Here is a 27,096-nt window from a genome sequence, read left to right as displayed (position 1 = left end):
GGATGTGGTAGGGTATGTACACATTTTATTTTAAAAATATGTGCATACATGCATATGTGTAGTTATATATATATGTATATGGGGACATGTATATATACTATTCAGACAGGTGTGAAAATACCCAGAGCTGGTGTGATTATATGTGCGTGTGTGTACAGTGTTCTCCCTTTCTGTTTTGTTAAAGATGTGGTGAATTGATATTACATAGATTTTACTTTCAATTAGAAATTTAGTGAGTAATTTTGACATGTCACTTCACAGTACAGCTTTTATCTCTTGGTCAACTGTTTCCTGTTTTCTCTCTCTGTCACAGGGTGAAAGAATGATGTGATGGACGTGAATATGGGCCGCTGGTCAGGCTCACGGCTACCTCCGTCATGCCTTGCCCTCCTGATTGTCAAGTTCCTGGCCTTGGTTTGCCAGGTGGCCCACGGGACTGCCCCGCTTGGCTTTCACTTCACACATTCCACTTACAATGCCACAGTGTACGAGAACTCTGCAGCCAGGACCTATGTCAACAGTCAGACGAGGATGGGCATTACCATGACTGACCTTTCCTGGGATATCAAGTACAAAATAGTGTCTGGTGATGATGAGGGCTTTTTTAAAGCAGAGGAAGTCATCATTGCTGACTTCTGCTTCCTCAGAATAAGGACTAAAGGTGGGAATTCTGCGATATTGAACAGAGAAATCCAGGACAACTATTTATTGATGGTAAAAGGGTCTGTCAGAGGAGAGGACTTGGAAACATGGACAAAAGTGAACATCCAGGTTTTGGATATGAATGACCTAAGACCTTTGTTTTCACCAACCACGTACTCTGTCACAATAGCAGAAAGCACTCCCTTAAGGACTAGCATTGCGCAGGTGACTGCAACAGATGCGGATATTGGGTCCAATGGTGAATTTTATTATTACTTTAAAGGTAAAGTTGATCTCTTCTCAGTTCATCCTACGAGTGGTGTTATCTCCTTAAGTGGCCGGTTAAATTATGATGAGAAAAACAGATATGACCTTGAGATTCTGGCAGTGGACCGTGGGATGAAGCTGTATGGAAACAATGGTGTAAGCAGCACTGCCAAGCTTTATGTTCACATTGAACGTATAAATGAACATGCCCCAACAATAAGTGTAGTAACCCACATTCCCTTCCCATCAGACAAGGAACCTACCTATGCAGTTGTTAATGTTGATGACCTAGATGAAGGAGCCAATGGAGAAATAGAGTCTGTTTCTATTGTTGCTGGAGATCCTCTAGAACAATTCTTTCTGACTAAAGAAGGGAAATGGATGAACGAGTACAAAATCAAGGAAAGAAAGCCTATCGACTGGGACAGCTTCCCTTATGGTTACAACCTCACTCTCCAAGCTAAGGACAAAGGATCTCCTCAGAAATTTTCTGCAGTCAAACTGGTCCACATTGCTAGTCCCAGGAAAGAAAGTATCCCCCTGAAGTTTGAAAAGGAAACGTATGATATTTACATCAGTGAATTTTCACCTCCTGGTGTGGTAGTTGCAGTAGTTAAGCTGATGCCTGAGCCGCAGGGTGTGGAATACAGAATATCTCCAAGTGAGGACGCTGAGTATTTTAAGATCAATCCCCACACAGGCCTTATTACTACTGCTCGTCCTTTGAAAATCATTGAGAAGGACCTCTATGAATTAGAAGTATATGCAAACAAAGGTGGTGATTTAAGAGCACACGTTACTGTCAGGTTAGAGGATGCCAACGATCACACTCCAGAGTTCCAGCAGCTCTCCTATAGCTCATTTGTCAATGAAAGTGTCCCAGTGGGGTCCAGTGTTTTGGCAGTGTCAGCAGTCGATGAAGACAGGGGAGAGAACGGATACATCACCTACAGTATTGCCAGTCTGAACTCACTGCCATTTACAATAAACCAGTTTACAGGTGTCATCAGCACATCTGAAGAGCTGGATTTTGAGTCCTCACCAGAAAGTTACAGGTTCATTGTGAGAGCGTCCGACTGGGGTTCTCCCTACCGCCATGAAAGTGAGGTGAATGTCACCATATACATTGGCAATGTCAACGACAACAAGCCTCTCTTTGAAAAAGTGGCCTGTCAGGGAGTGATTTCGTCCGATTTTCCTGTTGGTGGTCACATCACTGCTGTTTCTGCTATAGACATAGATGAGTTAGAGCTTGTGAAGTACAAAATAATCTCCGGAAATGAACTTGGCCTTTTTTATTTAAGTCCAGACTCTGGTGTCCTGCAGCTTAAAAAATCTCTTGTTAACTCCGGCATAAAGAATAGCAATTTTGGCCTTAAGATAACGGCAACTGATGGAGAGAACTTTGCTGATGCTATGTTTGTTAACATTTCAGTAGTCCATGGGAAAGTGTCTTCAAAGACCTTTAGCTGTAGAGAAACTAGAGTTGCTCAGAAGCTAGCAGAAAAATTGCTCAAAAAGGCAAAAGCAAATGTGAAGCTGAATTTGGAAGACGGTTTTCTTGATTTTTATTCGGTCAACAGGCAGGCACCTCATTTTGATAAATCCTTTCCTACTGATGTGAAGGTTTCAGAAGATCTGCCAGTTGGTGCCACCATCCTGAGGATAAAAGCCTATGATGCTGACTCAGGCTTTAATGGAAGAGTACTTTATACCATTTCTGATGGCAATGTAGATAGCTGTTTCAACATTGACATGGAGATGGGGATACTTAGTGTTCTCATGCCCTTGGACCGTGAAAAAACAGAGCTCTATCTTCTTAATATTACAATTTATGATTTAGGTATTCCACAGAAATCTGCATGGAGACTGCTGACTGTCACTGTGGAGGATGCAAATGATAACAAGCCTGTTTTTCTACAGGACAGTTACTCGGTTAATATTTTAGAAAGTACAAGTCTTGGTACAGAGATTATCCAGGTAGAAGCCAGAGATAAAGACCTGGGATCTAACGGTGAAGTGACTTACTCAGTACTGACAGACACCCATCAGTTTGCTATCAACAGTTCCACAGGAGTGGTGTATGTTGCAGACCAACTAGACCGGGAAGCAAAAGCCAACTACACGCTGAAGATCGAGGCTCGGGACAGAGCAGAGAGTGGCCATCAGCAGTTTTCCGTTGTGCCTCTGAAGGTTTTCTTGGATGACGTTAACGATTGCTCTCCTGCCTTTATCCCATCCAGCTACAACGTGAAGGTCCTTGAGGACCTGCCAGTTGGCACTGTCATAGCTTGGTTGGAAACTCACGATCCAGACCTGGGCTTGGGAGGCCAAGTCCGCTACTCGCTGGTGAACGATTACAACGGGCGGTTTGAGATCGACAAAGCCAGCGGCGCCATCCGCCTCAACAAGGAGCTGGACTACGAGAAGCAGCAGTTCTACAACCTGACCGTGCGTGCCAAGGACAAGGGGCGCCCGGTTTCTCTCTCTTCTCTTTCTTTTGTGGAAGTTGAAGTGGTGGATGTTAACGAAAATCTTTATACCCCTTATTTTCCTGACTTTGCTGTCGTTGGATCTGTAAAGGAAAACTCCCGCATTGGTACAAGTGTTTTGCAAGTTGTTGCTCGAGATGAGGACTCTGGAAGAGATGGGGAGATCCAATATTCCATTAGGGATGGCAGTGGACTGGGGAGATTCAGCATTGATGAAGAAACTGGTGAGTTTTGTTTCTAATTTCTCCTTCATAGAGGTTTTTTTCAAAAGCAAAGCTGAGGTGTAATTGTTTTCTACCCTTAACAAGAAATTCAGTTCTTCTTAACAGGCAAGATAAAATTATAAGTAAGGATTTTCCAGGCACAGCAATGACATGATTTAATTACTTGGTTACATTCATCTCTCTGTGGATGTGAAATTATACACATTTCTTTTCAGCATCTATGTGAGGACTCCATTTAGAAGGCAGTTATAGAGAATGACTCGCTTACAGTCACTGCATTATCTGTTGATCGCTGTAAATTACTCAGGCCACCTCCACAACATCACAATATTCATGACTTTAGATCCAGTGTTAAGCCTAATGAAAGGAAATAAGGAGCATGAAAGCAAGATTATTTTGTCCTAAAACCTATTTGTGGCCTGGTTCTTGTTGCTGGGAGTCATTTTTCATGGGAGTTATTCTGGAATGACATACCATCCTCTGTAATACACTTCCTTGTGTTTATCAGTGTTGGTGTGCTTATGTAAAAGGTGAAAAACCAGGGAAATGTTCATAGCTGTAAATGACCTGTGCTAGTTTTCCTTTGGTGCCAGTAGTGTTATAAATATTGATGTTAGAAAGCATTGCTAACCCTATCCCTTCATTATATTAACTATTGTTAATATAGTGAAGGTTCTTCAGATGCTGAACTTTATTACCATACCACCCTATTGGAAAATGTTCAAAATACTAAAGTGTGTTTAGTAGAACACTTAAAAACCGGCTGTTCAAATGTCTGATGGTTGTTGGGAATAATGGTGCAGCTGTGCACCACTAGAAGTAGTGAGGAAATTAGAAAATATTAGTCAACAGTTTCAGAAATTATATTAAATATGTTAGGTCTGTGGGTTTACTGTGGTTTGTATGCCTTCTTCTGAAGCTTTTAATTGAGAATGTGGTATTAAACATAAGATTAAAATGTATGTTTTGGCAAATTCAAACTGTTTAATCAAATGTCAACTTTCTAAACTGAACATTATGAAAAACAGACGACATCACAAATGCTGTGGCTCTTATAGTATAAGCAGAGAAAAATATTTTTATTCTATTTTTGCTACAGCCTTGCTGCTACAGCTGTACACAGATGATTGCAGTCAAAACCTTATGTCCGGAAACATCAGACTTGAGTGTCAGAAGTCAAGAGGGCACCTAGTGTAATTTCCAGGAATGTTAGAAACTCACATATCCTACAGTGCTGATAGTAGCAGAAGGCATTCAGGCAACATTATGTAGACATTTGGACATGGTTTTAAATATTAAGCTTCTGCATTTGAAAATGTCATCCTACCTATTTATTGAGTAGTATCAACTTCATTTCAATGGGTTCTTTATAAAGCACAGGGAGATTGGTGCCAATGCTGCAGTATTGATACAGAAATCTCAGCATTCGACATTTATTGAAGTTGAACTAGTAGGGAAAGTAACTTACTACAAGTCACTCATAAGTGAAATAACCAGATTTTTACCCTGTGCCTACCCTAGTAGAGATGGCTTAGAGTAAGTTAGGTCCCTTGTTCAGTAAAGCACAAATAATGTTTTAACAGGAATGGAAATTGTGCTCAGGGTTCCAAATATACTTTCTTCCTAAAATTGAAATACATTTTGTGGAGGCAAAAAAGCCCCAAATGTCCCAAGATGCAAAGATTTTTCTGCCTTTTACTCTTTCATGAGTGTTACGTGAAAATGAGCCAACCTGTGCGATTTCACTTAATCATTCCAGAAAATAATACAGCAGATCAAAAGGATTTGGGATTCTTGTTTGTGATTTCCCCAAATGTTCAATGCCATGTAAGCCTTCTTGAAAGCAGTTTGAAGAACGCTTTGGGTGCTGTGCTGCAGCCAGGGCGATGTGGAGGGCAGGGCTTCAGGGCGACTCTGGGCCATGCTGTTGTAAGCTGAATGCAGGATTTGACCTTCTGTGTCAAGTAAAATGCAACATTAATACTCTGCTATTGAACTTGGTGGCAACTTAAATGCTGCTGAATGATGAATCAGCTTTCTAGCTGTAGAAAAGGGCTTAAGTCACATATTGAATTAATTTATAAAGAGATAGCTGTTTATTTACTTTCAGTGCAGTTCATTTGTCACTTTTAAACTGACCAACTCTATTGGCTTATGTACCGTCTCTCCTGAAATTTGTGAAGGTAAGCAGGAGTGTGAAGTACAACAAATCAATATTTTTGGCTGCTGCCTTAATGAAAAGATGACTGCAGCATCCATTATAATCATTAGGATATAAACTGGGCCAAATTAATCCTGATATATGAGCAGGTTGGACTGCAAGCAAGTCTGTGCTTTCAGCAAAATTCTGCTCAAATGCATTGTTTTTATTTTTCTGAAATATTACATGTTAATGGTGTTGCCTGTGTGTTGAGTGAGATGTGCTTTTGCTTCCTGAGGCACATTGAGGAGTTGAAATGAGGAGAAGCAGGCCTTCATGATGGATACACACTGCACCATGCAGCTGAACATATTGTTTTCATGGTGGCTTCTTCTTCTTCCACTACAGATGTGTACAGGTGCACAATGGCACATCTGGAAAATGTGAGGCTCAGGGGAGATCCCACTCTCCATAACTGCCTGAAAGGAGCTTGTAGCGAGGCAGGAGTCAGTCTGTTCTCCAAGTAACCAGTGTCAGGACAAGAAGAAATGGCCAGGAGAGGTTTAGATTGGGTGTTAGGGAAAATTTATTCACTGAAAGAGTTGTGAGCTATTGGAACAGGCTGCCCAGGGATGTGCTGGAATCACCGTCTCTGAAAGAGTTCAAAAAACGTGTGGATGTTGTACTCATGGCTGTGGCTTAGTGATCAACTCTGCAATGCTGGGTTAGTGGTGGAACTCAATGATCTTTGAGTTGAAAGTTAAATGATTCTATGATCTATCTCCAGCAAGCTTGATCTAGCTCTTGGCTTTTCACAACAGGCTTTTCTCCATTCGGGTCAGAACAGTGGATTGCAGTCAGGGAGCTTGGGAGTCTTCTCTGTACTGGTCCTTAGGGATCCTTCTGCACAGTGTAAATGTACAAATCTGGGTGCTGTTGTAGTTTGGTAAGAGTTGTACCATGCGGGTGAGCCTGGAATTCCCTTCCTACAGTGCTGCTCTTTGCCTCATGTCATTTAGAATTGGTAGATTGGAGAGTATTGTAGTTGGAGCATTCACTGCTAAATATGCCAGTTCATACCCAGTGGTAACCAGAAGCATAGCAAGTATTTGCCACATAGAAGTGTGAATCACTTCCAAATTTGCTTCTGTGGATTTACTTTCCATTTCCAGGAGTCAGAGCCAGTACAAATCTGTAAATAAATAGAAAGTCTCCTGAAGTGGATTGCTGCATTTCCTGACCTTTCAACTCCATCTGTGGTTTCCCATTACCTTAGATAGAAAATGAAGTTTCTCATGGGTTTAGAAGTCAGGCATGATTTATAACTAAAAAGTCTGGTTTCAGACTTTTCTAGACGTTAAAAAAAATGGAGGAACGTTTTTTTTATTTATTGACTGTTGATATAAATGTCAGAAACATGCCATTTAAAAACCTTGCACGGAGGAACATGTAATTTGATCCTTCTGTCTCCTGTTAAAAACTGCCTTTTTTTTTTTTTTTCCTGTCATGTTCATTTTTTTGGGATCCAGATATGTAATCTGTTATAAAATATGGTCGTCTACAATGAGAACTAGTCACTGCAAGCTTCTTCAAGTCAACAGAAGGAAACAAGTCACTGAGAAACATGATTCATTTCACCCTAATGTGAAAATATGAAATAAGTTGGGTGAATCATGCTCTAAAAATATGTGAAGGTCCTTGTGAGACTGGCTCAGGTAGAGGTATACACTGCGTGCCTTGCTTTGGTCAGATGTAGCCCTCCCTGTTAACTGTGAACAAGAAGATACACACTGTCAGCCTTACTGCTAGGTAATTTGTTATGACTCCTCTCTACCAGATTCATGGTTTTAATCTAGTTTCTGGGAATTATCTTTCGTTCAGAAACCCACACATAAGTGCACTTCTAGAAATAAAAAGAGGTTAAAAATTTTTAATAGTGTAGGGGTGAGAGTAATGTAAATAATAGCTTATGATTTTTCATTTTCTGACAATACAGTGTTAAAGCATCCAACCCTCTTTTCTACCTGCAGAAATTGATCAATATCTTATATTTGGATCTTGCAGAAGTGACTAATAACCTTGCCCTTGTGCAAGTCTCATGCTAAAGAGCTGGAACCATTTTCTCATCTTCATTGCTGCTTCCTGCCTGGTGTGCATCTCCACTCTCTTTGTCAGTCTGCTAATTGCAGTTTCTTAGAAGAAAATTGTGTAAAATGCACTCTTTCATCTCCATATTGTTGTGACACAAATGAGCAGAGATGGGATAGAAAAAAAATTTGTGGGATGAGAGAATGCTCTGAGTTTTCATCACAGGTTAGCTCTAATAGTTATGACTACTCTTGAGGAAATGTTCTCTGTCAGAGGTCCTACACTGCCTTATTAAAAACCTGTTTTTTCTTAGCTCTGTGTGTGCACACTCATAGTGCTTATAGCACTGCAAAGCGGTGTATTTTTGTTGTTTCAGGAGTTGGTGGTGAGTCCAACAAATGCTTATGGGTTTATGATATCACCCACCTTGGGAGTGATATTCCCACCTATCAGAACCTCTTTTCTGGCTGCAGTGGCCATCTGAGCAACTAGTAGAAGTTCCTGACTTCTTGAAAGGTTGAGTTAGATGAGATCAGGCCTAAATGCTGGAATCCTCCTCCTTTTTTGATGATTTATAGTTCAGCTAAACTGCATTTTTACTCTAGCTCCACTTTTTAGGCTGGCATCTGTTTCTGCATGTGACTATAGCAGCCTGGTGCACAAAGAGTTTCTGTATTTACCCTTACACTACCCATGGACATACTGGTAATAGGAAATGATCAGAGTGAGTTCTAGAGGGGCAGAGAGATGAGACAAAATCAGTGGCTTCTGTAGGGTTTGTCAGAGTTGGTGGAGCAGCATCCTGACGTGCAAGGAGTTACTAACTTTGCTGCACAGGTGGGGAAACTGAAGCCACAAGTTTTTTACTTGTTCTCAGAAAGCATAGAGGCATCTTAAGTCCCACTGAAATCGAACACGAAGATAAAACGGTGATGTTAATGAAATGCTTATGGGATCTTCAGTGTTCCTGCAAAGCCCATGAGCCTGGACTTACAGAATGTTTTCAAAGAATGCTTTCTATATTTCCTAGGGTTGTTCAGGAACCTGAGTTTCCTAACTTGCATTAGAACTTTAAATTAAGGTGTTGGCTGACACGAATTTCTAACCCTGTAGAGGATCTCTGGTAAGAATGTAATTTGTAGAGGACCCTGTTAAATTATTGTCTTTAGGTGTTTCAGGCCTGTAATTCACATTAACAAGGCAGTCCTGTCTTTCACAGTGCTGAAAGCTTAAAAGGTACTGTTAAATGGAGGTAGAGTTCAGATTATTACAGACTCCATGGGTTTATTTAGGGTGCTAAGGACAATGGTCTGGTCTTCTATCTGGATACCTCAAAAATGGTAGAAATTCCTAACAAACTGTGGCTAGAAAAGGCAGTTGGTGCTGGAAAGCCCTAATCATGGCTTCAGAGGACTAGTAATGGCAACTAGAAACCCCAGATGATATAGTTTACAATACACCAGACCTGCCTGCACTGTTCAATCTGTTTGGCAGGAAGAAATACATTTACTGCTTCAGATTCCTTGCATCTTCTTGCTGTCTCTTAAAATAGTTTTCAGTTATTTTATATGCAGGTTGAAGGATATTTTCATTTACTACAATTTGAGTGGTTTGATAAATATTTATATGAGACCATTTCTAGTGTTTCCTTGAAACAAAGTAAAGTAAAATGAAAATAATTTGTGATACATGTTTTTCTCCGTCTGAGTTGTTTAGTTTTATGGAGGCGTGTAGGACCTAGTGGGTGGGTCTGGGTGGACTCACTGGCAGAATTTAATTCACTGTAGAGTTTGGAGACACTAGTATTACAGCTGTTATTCATCTTCCTGGAGAGTGTAGGCAAATTTCATTACCCAGAGACAGTATTTTGCAGCCTCTTTATTATCCCTGGCTTCTAAACCTAGTTTTCAAGGTAACTTCAGGCCATACCTGGAGCAGGCACTCATGACAAAGTCATCAGCCCTCAGCTGGTCCTTGGGGTCTCTCCTGAGCAGCCTCTTTAGGGAGGGGTGTGTCAGATGGATCACAGAGCACAGTCCTGACCAAAATCTGGTCTGTCAGCCTGTATCTGTGTCAGGCAGGAATGAAGCATGCCTGAGAGCAGCTATTTCTGAGCCTGTGGTAGTGTGTTATTATTGTTCTGAGTTATCTCTGGCAGCTTTTAACAGTGGAAATGTTCCTTCATATAAGATTTCTACTTTTAGGACAACAATCACTAACACTGTTCTTTCTCTTTAAAATTAGTTGTGGTAGAAACCCAATAATTTTTATATAGATTCTGTGTCTGTGTGTTTATAATTTCCCCATCATTTCTTGATGTAAATTAGTAAGGAACAAGGCTTGCCTTAGTTTCACTGGAGCAAATTTCACTTTTTTTTTAGTAACATAAACCTTAAAACAATGCATCAGCTTATGAAAATATTTATTTTAAAAGGCTCTGACTTACTTTCAGAGTATCATTCTGACTTACTTTCAGAGTTTCCAAAGTGAGGCCAGTAATTCAGAATTGTTTTATTCAAGCTGTTCAGCTCTCTAGGCCTTATACCTCATAAAACAGCTCACAACATACAATTTTTATAGCTGGCTGTAATTTGCATGCTTTCCCTTCTTTGGAAAATGTTTCAAGAATATCCTTTATTATTCAGGATGCTCCTGGTGATAGGACGTTTTGTCTCAGTCTCCAAGTAGTTTATTTATTAATAAAGAAATGTGTAGTCTGTATTTCCTCCTGTCACCTTTATTACCCTTGAGAGATGTTTCCAAGAGCATTTTGTATTATGTCTTCTGTTATTCTCGGTGTGTAATCCCAGAAGTGACCTCTACATTAGCTCATGCATCATCATCCATTAAATTACACCCAGGTGCTCCTGCAGAAAGCTTACCTCCAAGGTGCCAGCAAAGGGACCAAGCCACAAGGTAGTGAGTTTGATGATGTTAGAGGAAAATTGACTTCCAGTGTATAGTGTTCAGTCTGAGCACATGAGCACCAGCTTTATCCTGGCATCACTTCAGACCATGAGCAGCAGTTTATGATAGTTCAGAGGATGCTGGAGAAAAATCCACTTTAGCTGTTCCAAAGCACCAGTGGAAGCCAAGGGCTCTGAGAAGCGATGTCGTTCATGCAGAAATGTGAGCTTAGAAGCATATGGAGGGCAATATCCTCTTCCAGGGCTATACAGAGGAGGATGTTTGGACAATGTCTAAGATTACATGGAGCCATTTTGTTGCACTGCCTAATCCTTTGCTGTAACAAGTCCAGGAGAGAGAAATCTCTGCTGGCCAATAAAACTGAGGACACGTTTTGCTGTCTGACCTTACAGCAGGTTGTGTGGCTTTTTAGGGAGCAGTAGAACTGGACAGAGTTAATCAGGAATTTGTAGAGCTGGTTTGGAGTGATAACACTGAGCTGATCACGTATCTCTTCCCCTGCTTGAATAAGTAAGTAGGCTCAAGGATTTACCTTGGAAGCTGGATTAAAGGGTACTTTTTGTAAAACTGTTTGCAGTTCAAGGACTACAAGTAATGGTTAATCAGTCAAGTTGCTTGGAAAGCTTTTCCAAGCTTTCATTGCTCTCATTGCTAAAAATTGTGTCGTATTGTAAGGCTGTTTGGCTAATTTCAGTGTTCAAGTCTTGGAACTTGTTAGGGGTTTGCCAACAAGGTAAAAATAAAATAAAATTAAAAAGCCCTTTCACTGTCAGATCTCTTTGAATTAGCATATACATGTTTACCTGAAAATAGATGTTTGGAGATGAGCTTCTGTAGCTCATGGAACAGATTATTTCAATCTGTAGTCTGCTGTTTAATGTAAACATCTTTATTGCATTTTATACACTTATGGTGTCTTATTAGCATTGAAGTGTTGCCAGTAAGGAATAACTGAGAGAATACCAAACAGAGTGTATGTATGTGGGGAGGGTGTTCCCATTGCAGTTGGTTTGTGTTAGGTGTTTGCACTAATACATCTTTCACAGCTGAAGCTTTTGGTTTTAGTTTTGCTGAAATAAGCATAGCAAATCAATTTCTGATTTTAGATCTTGGCAGTCCATAATGAATTATTTGCATCTTTATTTGGGAATTTTTCATCTTCATTTGAAAATTTTACTGAGAATTTGTGTTCTGGAAATGTAACTTTATGTATATGTCATTAAAAATGGCTTTGCTTCACACCAGTGGTTCATTTTATAGAGTAAAGATTTGGCAAAAAGAAGAAAACAAACTGATACTGTAAATCAGTTTTTGGGGTTTTTTTCCCCAAAAACTTTTTTTTTTGCAAGAGAATAACTATGGGATTTAATTAAATTTGCCAGAATACTTCACAGTCCCAGAACACCTTTCATCTAAAGTACACAAATTATTTTCCACATTTTAATGAAGGAAGCTCTTTGATGTACAATGCCTATGTAGTTTCCATTTCACTGAAAGGTGTAGATAAGTTAATAGTTTGAGATGTTTTTCTCTTTTTTTGGGAGTGGGGAATGACAATGCACAAATTCATTAAAAGCCATGGGAGCTTCAGGTGTTTGGCACCATTGTGATGAAGCTGTACTTAGCCACAGCAAAAAGAGGTGGATGGGACAGATCCTTCTGAGTCCCAGCCTGTTGTTCCATCTGAGACCACCCTTCTCACACTGTGCAGGATCTTGGAGCTGGTTTTAAAAGCGTTGGATTTTACCAACCTTTTTAGGAAGGGTTGGATTTCTTTTTGAGATAGTTCGTAAGGATGAACTGATTTGGTTTGCTGTGCTCTACTTCCACTGGATATGTTAGTTTGTTTTGTTCTTTACTGTGCTATAGTTATCATTTAACAGTGACTCCTTGATGATGGCAGGGTGTAGTGCAAGCCATTGTCAGTGATTAATGCAGCTTCCTCTGGGGCTGATTCTTCTGGGAGGCTCTGAGTGCTCTGAGTGGCTGTAGGGACCTTCCCAGGATGGGGCAGACTTCCCGGTATGGAGCAGCCTCCCTCCCTGTCGCCTCTCAGCGCAGCACTGCCCTTCAGAGACACTGGCCTCATTCAAGGAAATCCTGAAAACAGCAGATTGAGCCCCTGTGAGCTCAGTTCAGCTCCATTGGAAACAGCTTCCATTGGAAACCTAACAAACATTTAATGTGCTATTTTCACTCCCACGGTACCAGAATAGGGCAGTCTGTTCCGTGCCTTCTGTACCTCAAATTAGTGGTGTGTCTCCATCTCCACGAGGAGCAGTTGCACCAGCCATTTGCTAATGAGATGAGATGCATTTTTGTGAGTGAGTGGCTCCTCTGCAACCCAGTGTGGGTCTGCCTTTAATGAGGTATCTTCCTTTTTGGAACATTCAGTGTGGGCAGCAAGCTGCTTCTGAGGTACAGGGTGTCATGCTGGAGACAAGCAAAATAATAAAAACAGGAAGATTGTGCCCATAGTGACTTTTGTAAAGGAGATGGGAGCTGTTTATGAGGCAGGGCCAGGACTGGCATTTAGCTGTTCTAAAGGGTAAATAGCAAAAATCTGTTTCATAAATGTGACCTAACGAATTTATAACTGCTGATTCTAAAGTTTGTCCCTCCATCAGTTCATTGTCAAAACCTGTAGCAGCTTCTCTCTAAAAATTAAGGCAATACCTATATAATGTTGGAATTTTCTCAACTGTAAAGATTGAATTTGTTGATGGTGGAAGTGGAAAAAGCCATTCAGCTGGTGCATGTTACTGGCTGTAGCAATTGCTGCATTGCAAAGTGCTCTACTCCTATATTGTTAGGAGCACAGAAGGGTTCCTGTTGTCTTTGTGTAAACATACCAGTGTTTAAAACTTTTTGCATATGCTTCTGCTCTTTCATGGGGATTTCCTTTAATTGCTTAATCTTTCATAATGAACATTAATCTGTCACTGGCAAAGATAAAATCCAGCTAATTCTCAGAAAATCTGTTTTTCTTTCTCTGTACCCACAAATTAAAACTCATCTGATAAGAGTTGGAAGCTCTATCTAGACATTGAATGTGGTCAGAAATAACTGCGTGGTCACACTGTCAATCATCATCCAGTCCACTTTAACAAGAGGGTTTGGGCTTTCCTGGCAAGTCCCTGGAGGATATGGGCGCCTCTGGTAAAGGGGCCATGGATACTCTTTCCCTGGTCACCTGGATCTAGGAGAGATAATCTTACTGTCAGGGTTCCTAAAGGGTATACACAAAAAATCCCCCAGCCAAGCAAACTATAAGCTTTTGCAACTTGAATTACTTCTGAAGAATCCCATGTTTTCAATTAAAAAAGACTGTGATTTCCACTCCCTTTATACCTGGCATTTATCTGTTCTGAAAGCAGCAGAGGCAGCCCATTCCTGGCCCTAGTGCTGTTTCCTACTACCTCCCCTCAGTTGTTCTGTTTATTCCCACAGCCACTGGTGAACCAGCTCCAGAAAGCCATGAGGGAAGAACTCATTTTCTGAGGAAAAGAGTGGGGGGGAACCAGCCCCCTGGTTGCATTTACAGACCTTGCAAACACGAGCCATTTGGGTGGACCCCGAGAAAGAGATGGGGTGCAAAGCAAAGTATTGCCTTGCCCTTTTGATGCCTGTGGCCCTATGGGTTTGGGAACGTCCATGCACGCAGCTGCAGTGGTGTCATTGAAATCCACACTGAGACACAGTAGACATTTACCTGTCAATTTGGGAAATAAGTAATTTCCTGTTTCGTAGAAGTTGCTTGGCGGAGAGTCGACCTGCAGAACCAGAAGTGAATTTCGTGGGATGGAGGGATGGCTTGGACGTAACACATGCAAGAGCTACTGCTTTGTCCTGGCTTTGGTGTGGAAGAGTTGTGATGGAGTGAGCAAGATGTGTGCTAACGTGGGGTTTTGGTGTGTGAGCTGATTAGGGTGCTTGTTGCTGTTTGGTTATGGTGTGGGTCCCCGGGCCTCGAGCTGAAATCACAAGTGAGAACAGCATCAGATGGCTAAAGCTGCTCACTGCATGTCACGGAGAGAGACAGAATCCCTCTGGCAGTATCACTAACCTTTTCATGCCTCGCTTTACCTGTCTGTACAATAAGTCTAATGATCATCACATTGTCAAAGGCAGTTTTGTGCCAGTTGTGATGCTTGCATGATTAATGGCTTTAAATCGCTGTGAGGGATTTTGATGGAAACGTGTATCGAAATGCAATGCAACAGCTGGGTAATGCAGTCACTTGGTATTTGGAGGGTGTTAAAAAGAGAAGTCCCTTCAGGAGTCACTTCTTCCCCGTGTGATTTCCCAGGAGAACTGTAGAATCACAGCGACCTATTTAAGCCAGTACATTTATTCCAAATAATTAACGATGGAAGCGTTACACTGACTGCACTGGACATACACAACAGCCATGTGCTCAGGTTGCTCAGTCGTTCCTTTCAGCCTTCCAGGGGTGCTTCAAATCCTGGCTTGCTGCAGTGCAGTGGGTGGAAACAAAATGCTAAATAAATTTCAGGATGAAGGGAGACAAATCCTTACTGTTGCTCCCTGTGTGCCATAATTGCTGTGTCTCTGTTTGACCTGGCCAAGGGACTGGCTGTGATTTCATGTTGCAAGTAGTCCTATGATGCATCATTTTAAATGGATTAAAAAAATGAAGCTACAGTATTGTTCTTAGTCATTCTTCCCAGTTGTGGAGCTGATAGCCATAGTGGATAGAGCTGTTGAACTTTTGCCTTGGGAAAGAATTCCTTTAAACACATGATGGGAGACCATTTTGGTGGAGTCAGATTTTTTTTGGAGTTATGCTTCTGGCTTTCAGGTACCACAGGAGAAGGCCACTTCAGTATTCCTGATACAGGTAGTACTTCTTAGTGATACCATACATAATTTATTGAGGGAACATGCTAAGATGGGGCTCTGCTATTATCCACAACCAGGATTTTTGTGCCATATTATCCCCCAGAAAGCTGGAGCACCTCCAGCCCAGCATGCTCAGCTGCAGGACAGCAGACAGCAAAGCATGCCAGAAATGTGCAGGTTTTGTGTCCATACCATGGGTGCCATGTAAGCATAGCATGGAGGGAAAGCTGTAGAAGAGAGCAAAGTGCAGCAGAAACTCATTTGAAGATTCTCTCTATTTACCTAAATGAATAGTTCTGGCAGCTGCTAGCTAACTTGCCTGCTAAGAGTATTTTCCATGTCAGTAAGGAGCACTACCATGATGTCCTCATTTTAAATCCAGTATGAGGCTCACCAGAAGCGACAGAAATTAATCTGAGCTACTAATTCCCATTTTTGGGTTTGGGGCAAGGAAGTTTGAGGCAGAGTGAAGAAGTTTAGGAAGCAGATTAATGCTGCCTGCAGCTCATGGTATTTTGGCTCAGAAATGTGCTGAAGGAAGACGTGTGTACCATGGCTTCGCTGCCTTGCCAAAACATTTGCTGTGTTGTGTGGCATAGAGGGTCATTGTTGCTTTGAGGACACATGCTCTGCCATCTCATATTCCTCCCAGTTTGGTTAAACTTATGACTTCTACCCCACACTCAGAGTTGCAGATCTCTCTTTCATGTGAAGCTTGACCTGCTCTGGTTTTTTTGGCTTGTCATGGTTTTATCCTCTTGTGGAAGTGTCTCTCTTCCCAGTACAATCTAAATTCCAATGAATTCCCCATCAAATCCCTGTTGTCTCTGCCTTGCACTGTTTTAACTGCAGAATCAGTTATGTGAGTTTTTTCTGTTTTTTACTAACTGGAGCTGGACTGGGAATCTTCTAAAATTTTCAGGAATCTGTAGTGATTGGGAATAATTTCATTTGCCAGTGCCACAGTCTGGCATCTGTATAAACAGGGCTAGGTAATGCAGGAAAGATTTTTTTTTTATTCAATGGAGGTACCTAAGGTTTAGGCAAACACAAATATTATTGATTCTACAGCCTTGGTTGAGTTGCTTGATGCCACTGAAGTTTATTTATTTAATTATTTATTGAATTATGTGTTCGAAAGATGTGGAATCTTTGGAATAGAAAATATTACAAAGACTTTAGAGATTTATTAGACTACATGGCAATAAAAAAAAGATTACCGTATCCCTAATCATTCATATATTGTCTTTTTTGTGTGAAAATGGCTTTCTGTTTCTAATCAGCCAGAAAGGAAGTTGGTCTCTTGGTAGTGATATTGCTAATGGTGATAAGCAAATGCAACTCAGAAAAAGTCGTGCTGAAAGCAATGTTCCCTGGCCCTTGTCACCAGCCTCCGTTTTGACTTTTTCATTTGTGCTGGCAATGAATGATGTTAAGAGTGTCTCCTGGGCAACATACAGCCTGAGAGGTGTGATTTATGGTCCACTATTTTAGAGAAACTGCAATATTCTGCTCCTTACTAAAGAGAGCTTTAAAATCATACAGAAGTTGGGAAAATATTATCTGTCTTTTAAAAACAAGATCTGTGAACAGATGTATGTGTCTATTCTGTCACCATACAGATGGGCAGAAAACATTTAGTTGTCATGGCAACGAAATGTATAGTGCCACAAATGAAAAAGAAATACATAAAAGAAAAGTATTTGTCTTGCCAGTTGTTATATCATGACAGCAGCTGCTGAATTTGAGTTTTATTGTCCTGAAACTTCAACACAAAATCCTCCAGACCACGTTTCTCCTTAATGCAGTATTTCTATCCTGTAGATTTCCTGCAATTCGCCTTTACATCTCTTTACTCTGGGAGGCATTGGCATTTTCATCTCTAGTTATTCATTTAGATGTGGTTTCTCTCTTGAATGAACATGGGGCAGTAAGCAGTAGATGGGCATCTCTGTTCTCATGAAGTAGCTCCTAGATGAATTAACATTTCTATTTTGTTGTTAACTGAGATTTCCATAGTGCTGAGCATGATGGGTTGTACCCTTGATATTAGGGTAAAACGGGCTGTAATCAAAATTCCTGTAAATCTGTATATAGAGTGAGCAGAGGAAAATAATGTAGTCTATTTGTATTATTCATTGGGATATTCTGTTCTGAAGAAATCAGCCTTTGAAAATGAAGTGATGCAGTTCAAATGACTGTGTGGTGGTGGTGGCAAGGTCGCTTTCCATCAGCATGGAGTTGGGTTGTGCCATGCCCCCCCAGCCCTGTGGGCTCAGCCTGTGGCAGTGATGGGCTTTGAGGGTGGCTGTGGCTGCTCCATGATGTCTGAAATTGGCGTGCCAGCATCCATTGGGTCTGCCCCCATGCCAGTGCAGGGTGCTGCTGTTTTACCTGGGGCACAAGTACCAGATACCAGCAGGAATTGCAGTATTTGGAAGGGAGCACATGAAGGAATAGTAGCAATTCAGTAACTCTCAACACTAAGCTCAGAGCCATCATCAAAATTCCTTTTACTCCTGTGTCTTGCTAGATGCTTTAGACTGCTTTTTAAACTGTTTTTTTAAAAAAAACCAAAACAAGTGAGACTTGCTGGTACCATTTCTCTGCTTTTTTGGTTTTGTGTAATAGAATGTTTAGGGTGTATCCTCCTGGTCACTGCAAATGAGGTGTGTAGCCATTTCCATTTAAATGACCTTTTTTTTCTTCAGCTGCTTGAAGCAGTGGGGTTTTTTTTGGAATAATTAAAGAGAAAGCCAGGCTGTCTGAAGGTCAGAACTGTTTGTAGGGCTCTTCCCTGCTTCGCTTTTGCTTTCACAAAAAATTTTTTAAAAAATTGGGATTTTTGGGATTTTAGGATTAGTTAATGTATTTACCCAGCTTTCAAAAGGTAATTTTCATGGGATAGAGAGATCTTGTTTACAATATGTATAAAAAGATTAAAAGGAATTAATTTAATTGTGTAATCTCCTGCCTTCTTCTGTCAACCTGTCGTACCTTCAGTTGAGTGGCACTTCCTATTTCTACTTTTTCTTAATCTTCAATTAAGTAGAAAGCTTTCTCCCATTTTTTAATTCTGTCTTTTATTTTCTTCCAAAGCCTTCTCTAGCAAATTTGTGCTTACCCTGGTATGTACTCTCTTCCTGTCTGCCGGTCATGTATTTTTATTCTCTGCCATCAGCACTGGCCTCCTATTTAGCTGAGTGCTTTTAACCCAATGAAGCCAGTGGGATTTAAATACCTGTCTGAGTGTTTTGGAAGGGGATTAGCTTTACAGCCCTTTATTATGAAAGCATTGTTTCAGTCTACATCTGCAGTTGTGTAGATGAAGAATTGAGCTGGAGATAAGAAAACACTGTGAATTAGGGTGTGCTTGCAGTCAATTTGCAGCCTCTGAATGTTGAAGAGTCTTCTGTTTGTATGGTTTAGGCTTTTAAATTTGTCCATATGTCCAAATGCCTATTTCCAGAACTCAAATCCAGTGAACAAGTCACAAGAGTGGTCCATCCTGCTGGGTCCCTCTCCTCTTCACCAGCACCATCTTCATACCTAAGGAGAAGTCATCACTGAGCACGGGGGAAGAAGTCAACAGTCAGCTTTGCCTTGTCGTAAATGCCAATATTTTAATTCACATCATCTAACAAGAAAGTGTACTTTTTATTATTTCCATCTTCTTCAGTATGTTATCAGAGCTGTTACAACCATTTCCAACTGGCCCAGCCGTGGCCAGTGGCACATCCAGCTTGGAGTTGCCTGACTCTGGCTCTGCTAGACATGGGGGAAGTTTGTGGCACTGTCTCACAGAAGCCACCCTTGTAGCCCACCCTGCTACCGAAACCTGGCCATGCAAACTCAACACGCCTGCCCATGGTGGGAGGGTTGGAAGTAGGTCTTTAGTTAAATAAAACATCTTTAAGGTGCCTTCTGATCTGAGCCAGTCTGTGATCATGAGATTCTAATTTTGCCTGGCGGTAGCTGACAAGGCTCTGTCTCTTCCATTGTGAGAATTCCCCCGGTAGAGCACAGCTCATTTTTTCAGAGGTGTCTGCCATGGCTCTTGCTCTGCTTGCAGTACGACGGACCTCAGCAGTATTCCAGCTAGAAAACTTTTACTGTTATTTTTCTCTCTGGGTGCACAGTACTTGTGTGATCACTCTGATCTCACTTGTGTGTGCTAGAGCTTGCTGCCTTCTTAAAATTGTGCATGCAGCATGAAAAGATTCATGAATATGAGCCCTTGCTAGTTCACAACCGGTAAATGAGCTAATGATGATACATCTTCCCCTCCCTGCTGCACTCAGAATTTTTATTGCAAGGCTAGTGTCATTTGTTTTCATCTCTAGCAAATCCTCCCTACATCCTTCTCCATCCTAATAATTTCCTTTGAAAAAACACCTACTGCAGTGACCTCCATTTGACTATGAAATTGAAGCACTAATCAGCAGGGCTGGTATCCAGGAGGTTTTGTCAGTGTTGTATAGTACAGACCCCTTCCCAGCTACATTAGCCACCAAAAGGCAGCAGTTTTAAGCAGTAAAGAGCCAGATACTTTCTTACTTGAGCTTTGGTCTCAGCATCAACATCCCTTCTTAAAAGCAAATTTAAGAAGACAATTTGAGTGTAACTGTTTGCAAAATACAAGGTTCACCACTAATTTAAACCAGGCTAATAGGTATCATGTAAGGTTGAACAGATTAAAGTGAAACGCTTTCCAGGCTTAGGAGGAGCCAGCAATGGGGTTTTCCATGTGAAAATTTTAATTATGGATCTTGATGTCCTCTGGTTCTGCCTGAACAGCGAGCCCTGCCATGAGTGTCTGCTTTATGAATGGCACTTCCACATGCCAGTGGCACTCAAAGCTGTCATAAATTCCTATTTTAATGTCAAATGCTTGGATGTACATAGCTCCTCTTCCAAGTAGGAGCCAGGATATGAAGACTGGTGTGCATGCCTCAGTGGAGGGAGATTTTCTGAATTTTGGAAGGTGACTTGGGCAGGTCATGCTCTTATCTAAAGAAATGGATTTTGGCTGAATTTTTAAAGGACAAATGTGTGTCTGCATTATGTATTTATTACTTCATGTCAAGAAGCAAATTATAGATTTGGCAGATCTCTGTAATAGATGTCCATAAGTGATTCTAGCAGTATAAGCTGAATGAAAAAGCAGATTTGTGGACTAACATGTCTGTAAAAGAAATTTTGTTTTGACTTTGTGCAAGATTTGTTAAAATATATTTTTGTTCTGTTTGGGTAGTGGCGCTTTGGATAAGTACATGTGTGGGTGTATAGAAGCCTGCTGAATGGTGTATTTTTTTAATAGCAACAATTCAGTTCCTGAGTTTTTTTGAGTACATGATGAAGTGGTAAATTTCAGTCATAATTACTTTGTCCTTGCAGGTAATTTAATGATCTTCCTGACCCCTTGCATTATGACCTTAAGCCCTCATTTTAAATGTCCCAAGTGTGGGGACATTTATTCTGGAAGATTTTTATTAGTGCGGGGATCTGTGGCTGTGCTTGGGCAGCAGGTAGAAATTCAGGCAACTTTTTCTTAAAAATATTTTTGGACACAGTTAGTATGCAGAGTGCTTCTCCTCTCTCCGTCACAGGAAGCCTTCTCCATTTTCATCATCCATCTTGGGGCTGACTTCATGCCCAGAGACTGCCCCTCTTTCACACAGTGCATGCTGGGCTGATAAAGGAGGGTTTTCTTTTTGCCACTTTGGTCCCTTCTTCCTCAGCCTCATCATTACTTCAGGGATGTCCCAGTGTCTGGCATGGTGACAGATAAACCTTTTCAACACTCATCTGGCTCAGAGAGCTTAAGCTGAATTCTGATGTGTGCCTGGTCCCTCCCTAAGACCATGTTTAGAGCTGCAGTTCATGCATTTTTAAAAATATATTTCCACCACATTTGGAGGCCCCCTCTTTTCTCCCCCCATTGTCTTCATACCTAATTAGTCATTCCCTAAGTAAATACCATGGTGCCTCCCAAATTACTTGTACCATGAGAGAATACAGTTCTCTGTCTCCCAAATACAATCTGTTTTGTGCTTCATGGGAGTGATGAATTTGTCTCATGGAAAAACTTACTGAGAACATTTTTCATAACTTCTTAGCTTGAGGCATGTTTATGTTTTGACTCAAATATCAAATTTTTTGATGTTTCTCTGTTTTGAAGGCTATCACTGTCTCAGTCCTTGAGGTGGCATGGGGTGGGGTTTCCTAATATTTCTCCTGATGGTCTCCTTAGTCCTTTAAGAGTCCCATTCTTCTTGTTTGAGCTGGTTATTTCTTATATTCCAGCAATTTAGTATAATTTTGTAGCTTTTTGTTACCTTCTGGTTGACTACCGGTTCCTAAACTTGAAAAATGTTGTATTTCAACTTTCATTGTCCTTTGTATGTTTAACAGTTGGCACATACATCTTTAGCTGTCAGCATCGCTCTCTGGGTTTAGCTGGAAGGAAATGCTCTCCATGAGATAAACCTAATCAAATGATGAAACTCTAGTCACACTTTGAACTCCTAATTTAATGAAAAAAATCACCTGCACTATAAAGTGTGTAATTATGCTGATTTTCATGACATTTGGGTCACAAATGGATTCTTCCTTGTGTACAGATGACATCAATTAATACCCGTTAGAGCTTTCTGGTAAGCCACAGATTTACCAGTGGTTTTTGATTAAGTGGGCTTTAATTCTTGCTAACTATGAAGTGAGTCTTTCTGTATTACTGCTACTGATCAGATGCCTGGAGATTTCCTTTTTTGTCCTAATGCTAAAAGGCTCTACCATGGAAAGTTCTTTCGACTGGGAATATGCCTTCTCCCAGAATATGTATTTTGAGATTAAAAGAATATTTCAAACTGATTAAAATTCCCTTTATGTAGAAATACAGATTTGTATGGAATATTTATAGTGTTCATTTCTGTATTGTTAAAAGAAGACAGCTAATTCTGTGTTTATACCGAAAAAGCTCAGCAGAGCAACAGAGATACAAAGTTCCCCAGTTCTTCATTGTTAATGTCCAGAATGAATGGGGCAATGCTGCCCATTTTCCATGCTAAAGCAGATCTGTCTTCTCTTCTGGAAGGGTGTGCTAGGTTAGCTGGTAGGTTAATGTGAATGCTGAAACTGGAGTGGCTTCACAGACAAATACTGCTCAGGCATTTCTTGGCAAATTCATATTACAAATAAATAAACCTTTGTACCATATGGCAAGAGATTTAAAAAAAAACCAAAAAACAGTTGAGACAGAAGGGAGAGTAAGGAATTATGTTTCTGGTGTCATGTTGCTCTTAGGTGAGCATTTTCCCCCTTAAAATATCTTAAGCACTTTAAAAGAATTTGCTATTTCTACAGCATGCAATACATAAGTAGTATATAATAAATATATTCAAATTGCATAGTACTAATATTCATAGGGGTTTTTATAAATCTCTCTAGGAGATACAAAATTTTCTCCCTTCGGTGTCATGTTTTGAACTTAAATCCTTCATCTGCTGTGTTATTATTCTTTGATATTTCATTAATTCTGACTAAATTTCCTTAAATTATAAGCATAGTTCTTATTTCTGCAGAAATGCTAATAAAAGATGGCATGCCATATTTGGGATTTTTATTGAATTTAATTAATAACAAAGCGAGCTAATCAGGTAACATTCACCTTGAACTTTTTCCCTTAAAGGGAGATAATTTCTCATCTTTTGCATTTTTGTGTTAGGTGGAAATTTTCCAAGCACATTCTGACAGCTACATTTGAATATCTTTGTAGAGTGTACTTAAATATTCTGTAAGCACTGCTGCTTAGTGATCTAATGAGCACAATACCAGGCTCTTGCTGCATTATATTGCTGATTCTTCACAGTCAGGAAATGCATCTGGATGCTTTCATCATGTAGAGCTGTTGTCAATTTGTGTTATTTGATATGATAGGAAATAAAATAATATTTTTAAACATTTAATTGCTGACAAATTATAATTTTTAAGGTTAAGTGCTTTTATTTTGTACCCTCAAGAAACCCTTCATTTTAGGGCATTTGGTAGAAAACAATACTGGTGCTGTAAAATAATGGCTTTATTTCACAGCCATGTGCTAGTTTATATTTTAGGTTAAGTGCATATGCAAAAGTATTCACTCTTTCCTCAATGGGAGTAACTGAATGTGGATTTTACTGGAGTGTTGCCAGCCTCAACCTACTATCTGTATGAACTATTAGGACAAAAGAAACTCCTTAAAATAGGTATTCAGAACATGGTATTATGGATGTAATTCATAAAGCAGCAAGAATGATTTCAAGAAGAAAAAGTAAGGCTGTATAAAATTACATTATAAATCTTAAGCTGAGGAGGGGAGGAGGGGGAGGAAGATGTCAGAAGGATAAAGAAATTACCCTGGTCTTCAGGGAGAGAAATGTTAATCCAACATTGAGTGTCTTTGAAAACTTCACCCTTTAGTATTCATATACTCATGACTGTGCCTGGAACACTGCACACTGAAAGTGCATTAAAATAATAGGAATAAGGTGAGAAAGTCAGAAAACTTGCAAGTTAGGGAAATAACCTGTGTGAATGTAGTCTGTCCACTCTCTGCTTTATCAGGTATTTTAATTATACAGTCATTAGTGGTAGAAGGAGTATTTTTGCATGGTCTTTATTATTCAAAGCACAGTATTTTGGGGACTGCTCATTACTTTGCTTTTCCTTTGTTTTTTATTTATTGTAGCCCAAGTCACTATTTTTTAACATATTTTTTAAACAAGATAAATTCCATTGTATTTAACTCAAATTCCTGTGGTGCTCTTCACTCTCTACTGTATCTTATATCTTAAATTTTTTTTTTCAAGATGACTCTGCCTGGCTACGTAAATCATGGTCAGGATTCAGCTAGAGTTGAGACTTGAAAGTGGAGACCTGTGGGCACGATGTCAGGCATTTCTGAGTGTGAGCCTGCATTTTCCCAGCTGAAGGGCTAGTGAGGCCATTTCGTGTGTCCCAGCATTGCCTACCCAGTCTCCCGCTTGAGCTGCAGAGGGGTATCAATCCATGCATAATTTCTGTCATATCTGTCAGTCCCTTGAGGATGCCTTAGGTAATATGCTGGGGAACCTTAAATGGCAAAAATGACAGTGTGAAGGGAGCTGATTTTTCAGATGTTCATTGAGCATGAGGGGAGCGTAGGTGTTTGGCTCACGTCAAGACACCTACATTTAAGAATCTGAATCTGGGCTTGGACTCCAGCCTTGGTAATAATGCTAATAGCACATTGCAGGATGGGAAACAGAGGCACCAAGAAATTAAAACAGGAAATACACAGAAATTTTGTGGCCTGATTTTTCAGAAAATGCAACAACTGTATTTCAAAGCACATCAGAAAAATGACAGAACCTTTTAGATTAGGAGGTCATCTTGCTCCAGCTTCATCTAACCTCAGTGTTGGGTCCAGTTACTCCAGGCAGTCCTTATCCAAACTGGTTGACCAGATGTGTCTGGGAAGGCTGTTTCAGTGCTTAACCACCCTTCTGGCAATGATTTTTCACTTTCTTCCAACAGAAGTTTGTTTTGCTGCCACTCAGGACAGTTTCTTCTCTGTACTTTGTCTTCTCTGCAGCTTCTTTAGGTGGGAAGACTGCAATGAGATTTCCCTCTGCCACTGCTAGCCTTTTCTTCCCAATCTATACAAACCCAGTTCCCTTACCTCCTTCTCCTCCCCTGCATGCTTGGGTCCTCTGACAGTCTTACTGGAGAGACATCAGTTTGTCCTTAGGGACACTGGTAAGTCTAAAACTGGGCCTGCTCTTCCATCATCACTGCATGGAGACACTGCTGGCTCGTTCTGTCTTACCCACCAGAATCACCATGACATTTTCCTCTGACCTGCTCACATTGGGCTCCAGGGGAGGAACAGCAAATCCCAGTGCAGGTTTTATTCATTGAAGTTTTGGTGGTTCTTGTCAATGGCTTTCATGTCAGTCAGAATTCCATCTTACTGCAGTGCCTCTGAAGAGAAGCCCTGCTCTCCACAGTATCCATTGTCCCTTCTAAATTGGTGTCATTGGTGAACTGGATGGGGCTGGTTTTTATCCACCATCCAGCTGATGGCTGAACAGCAACAGATCCTCTCCTGACCTTTTAGGATTCCTTGTCACAGTGAACCCCTGGATGTGATGAGCCAGAACCCTTGGAACGACAGACCTCTGTTACTTGTGTCCAGCAGTCCAGACAGTTGCTTCACCTTGTCCACTTGTCCAGTCCAAATCCACTAAATTATGCTGCAAGGACTATGGAAAACTATACTGAGTTGTGTTGGAAGTAAAGCTTTGGTTTGACCACTGGTAGATCCACTTGAGTACCAAAACTATGACTTGGGCTGTCTTCCAGCTGAAAGAGGGCTCCACCCACCTCGTGGTTTTTTGGAGGGCAGCCCGTTTCAGATGCTAAGCATGGTGCCTCCATGCAGATCCAGCCCTGCAGGCTCAGCTGGCAGCCATGCCAGCACCTCTAATCCTGGATCCTACTGGCACATCCCATTGGTACATCCCTGCATGCTCCTGGTTGGGTGAGAAGACCAACTTGAGGCTGTTTTTACCCCTTGTAGAATTCTTTTCTTGCCTGGCAGCTCCTTACACTGCCTTTTGCTGGGCACAATTTGCTCGCTTTGTGAGCGTGGGATGCCCTCCCTCATCCTCCTTTCTTGGCTGGGCTCCACCCTGGGCAGCAGCAGCCTGGACCCAGCTCTTGAGAAACTTTGATTACATCTGTTTTCCTGCCTGCTGCTTCTGACCCCTTTTCCAGTGTGAATCGTGGAGATGCTATTACCTCTCATATTATTTTTTAACTTTTAACTTCTCAAATTATTTTAACTTTTTTTTAAAACATTTTAAAATTATTTTCACCAATGCACTTCTTGAACGTGTTATTAATTTAAGATGAACTGTAGGAAAAGGTTGAGTTGTAGGCAGGTATGTGGCATGGAAGGCTTAGTGGAGAAATGCTTAGTAATAGGGCAAGCTTTCAAACAAATTAAGAGAGATACTTCTAGAATTAATTTCAAGCAATTTTAATGTCAGCACTGCACTCCAACTATTTTAGCCAAGCTAATAAAATGTGTTTATAAAATGGCATGTGTTCACTTTATGGTGTGAGAGCAATGCCAAGTGTGAGGACTCACATTTCACAAACTGGTGATTTCCCTAAGTTATGTGTAGAAATCAACTGCTTTCTGTGATGGCTGTGACATGTAATGATTGCAGAGGGAAAGCAGACATGGTTGCAAAGGTAACATTGAACTGAAAAGATGACTTGTGATGCTTGCAATGAGGGTTTTGATTATTAATCAGCAGATGCATTCTTTCTTATTAGATGTTACTTGAAATAATCATATTTACTAGGAAACTTCTTCCCAGTGGTGTGAAGATAAGTGTCAGCACGCTTTGGTTTTATCCCTCCT

The 27,096-nt window shown here is 40.7% G+C and overlaps 1 protein-coding gene across 4 annotated transcripts in view; it reads left to right on the top strand.

Annotated features, from left to right (window-relative positions):
• Nucleotides 1-330: 330 nt before the first annotated feature.
• The window catches only part of FAT3 (FAT atypical cadherin 3), a gene marked incomplete at both ends in the record, with an annotated part of 305,089 nt that continues 278,323 nt past the window's right edge, over nucleotides 331-27,096 (top strand). For all 4 annotated transcript variants that reach the window (XM_084226346.1, XM_084226344.1, XM_084226345.1 and 1 more), the window contains one exon: nucleotides 331-3,625. In XM_084226346.1, the coding sequence (XP_084082472.1) occupies nucleotides 331-3,625 (3,295 nt within the window). The remainder of the gene's footprint in view (nucleotides 3,626-27,096) is intronic.

Source organism: Fringilla coelebs (genome assembly GCF_963513975.1).
Source record: "Fringilla coelebs genome assembly, chromosome: 2".
Classification (NCBI taxonomy): domain Eukaryota; kingdom Metazoa; phylum Chordata; class Aves; order Passeriformes; family Fringillidae; genus Fringilla; species Fringilla coelebs.
The sequence above is the reverse complement of the archived record's forward strand: the minus strand, read 5'-3'. Positions and strand labels throughout refer to the sequence as shown.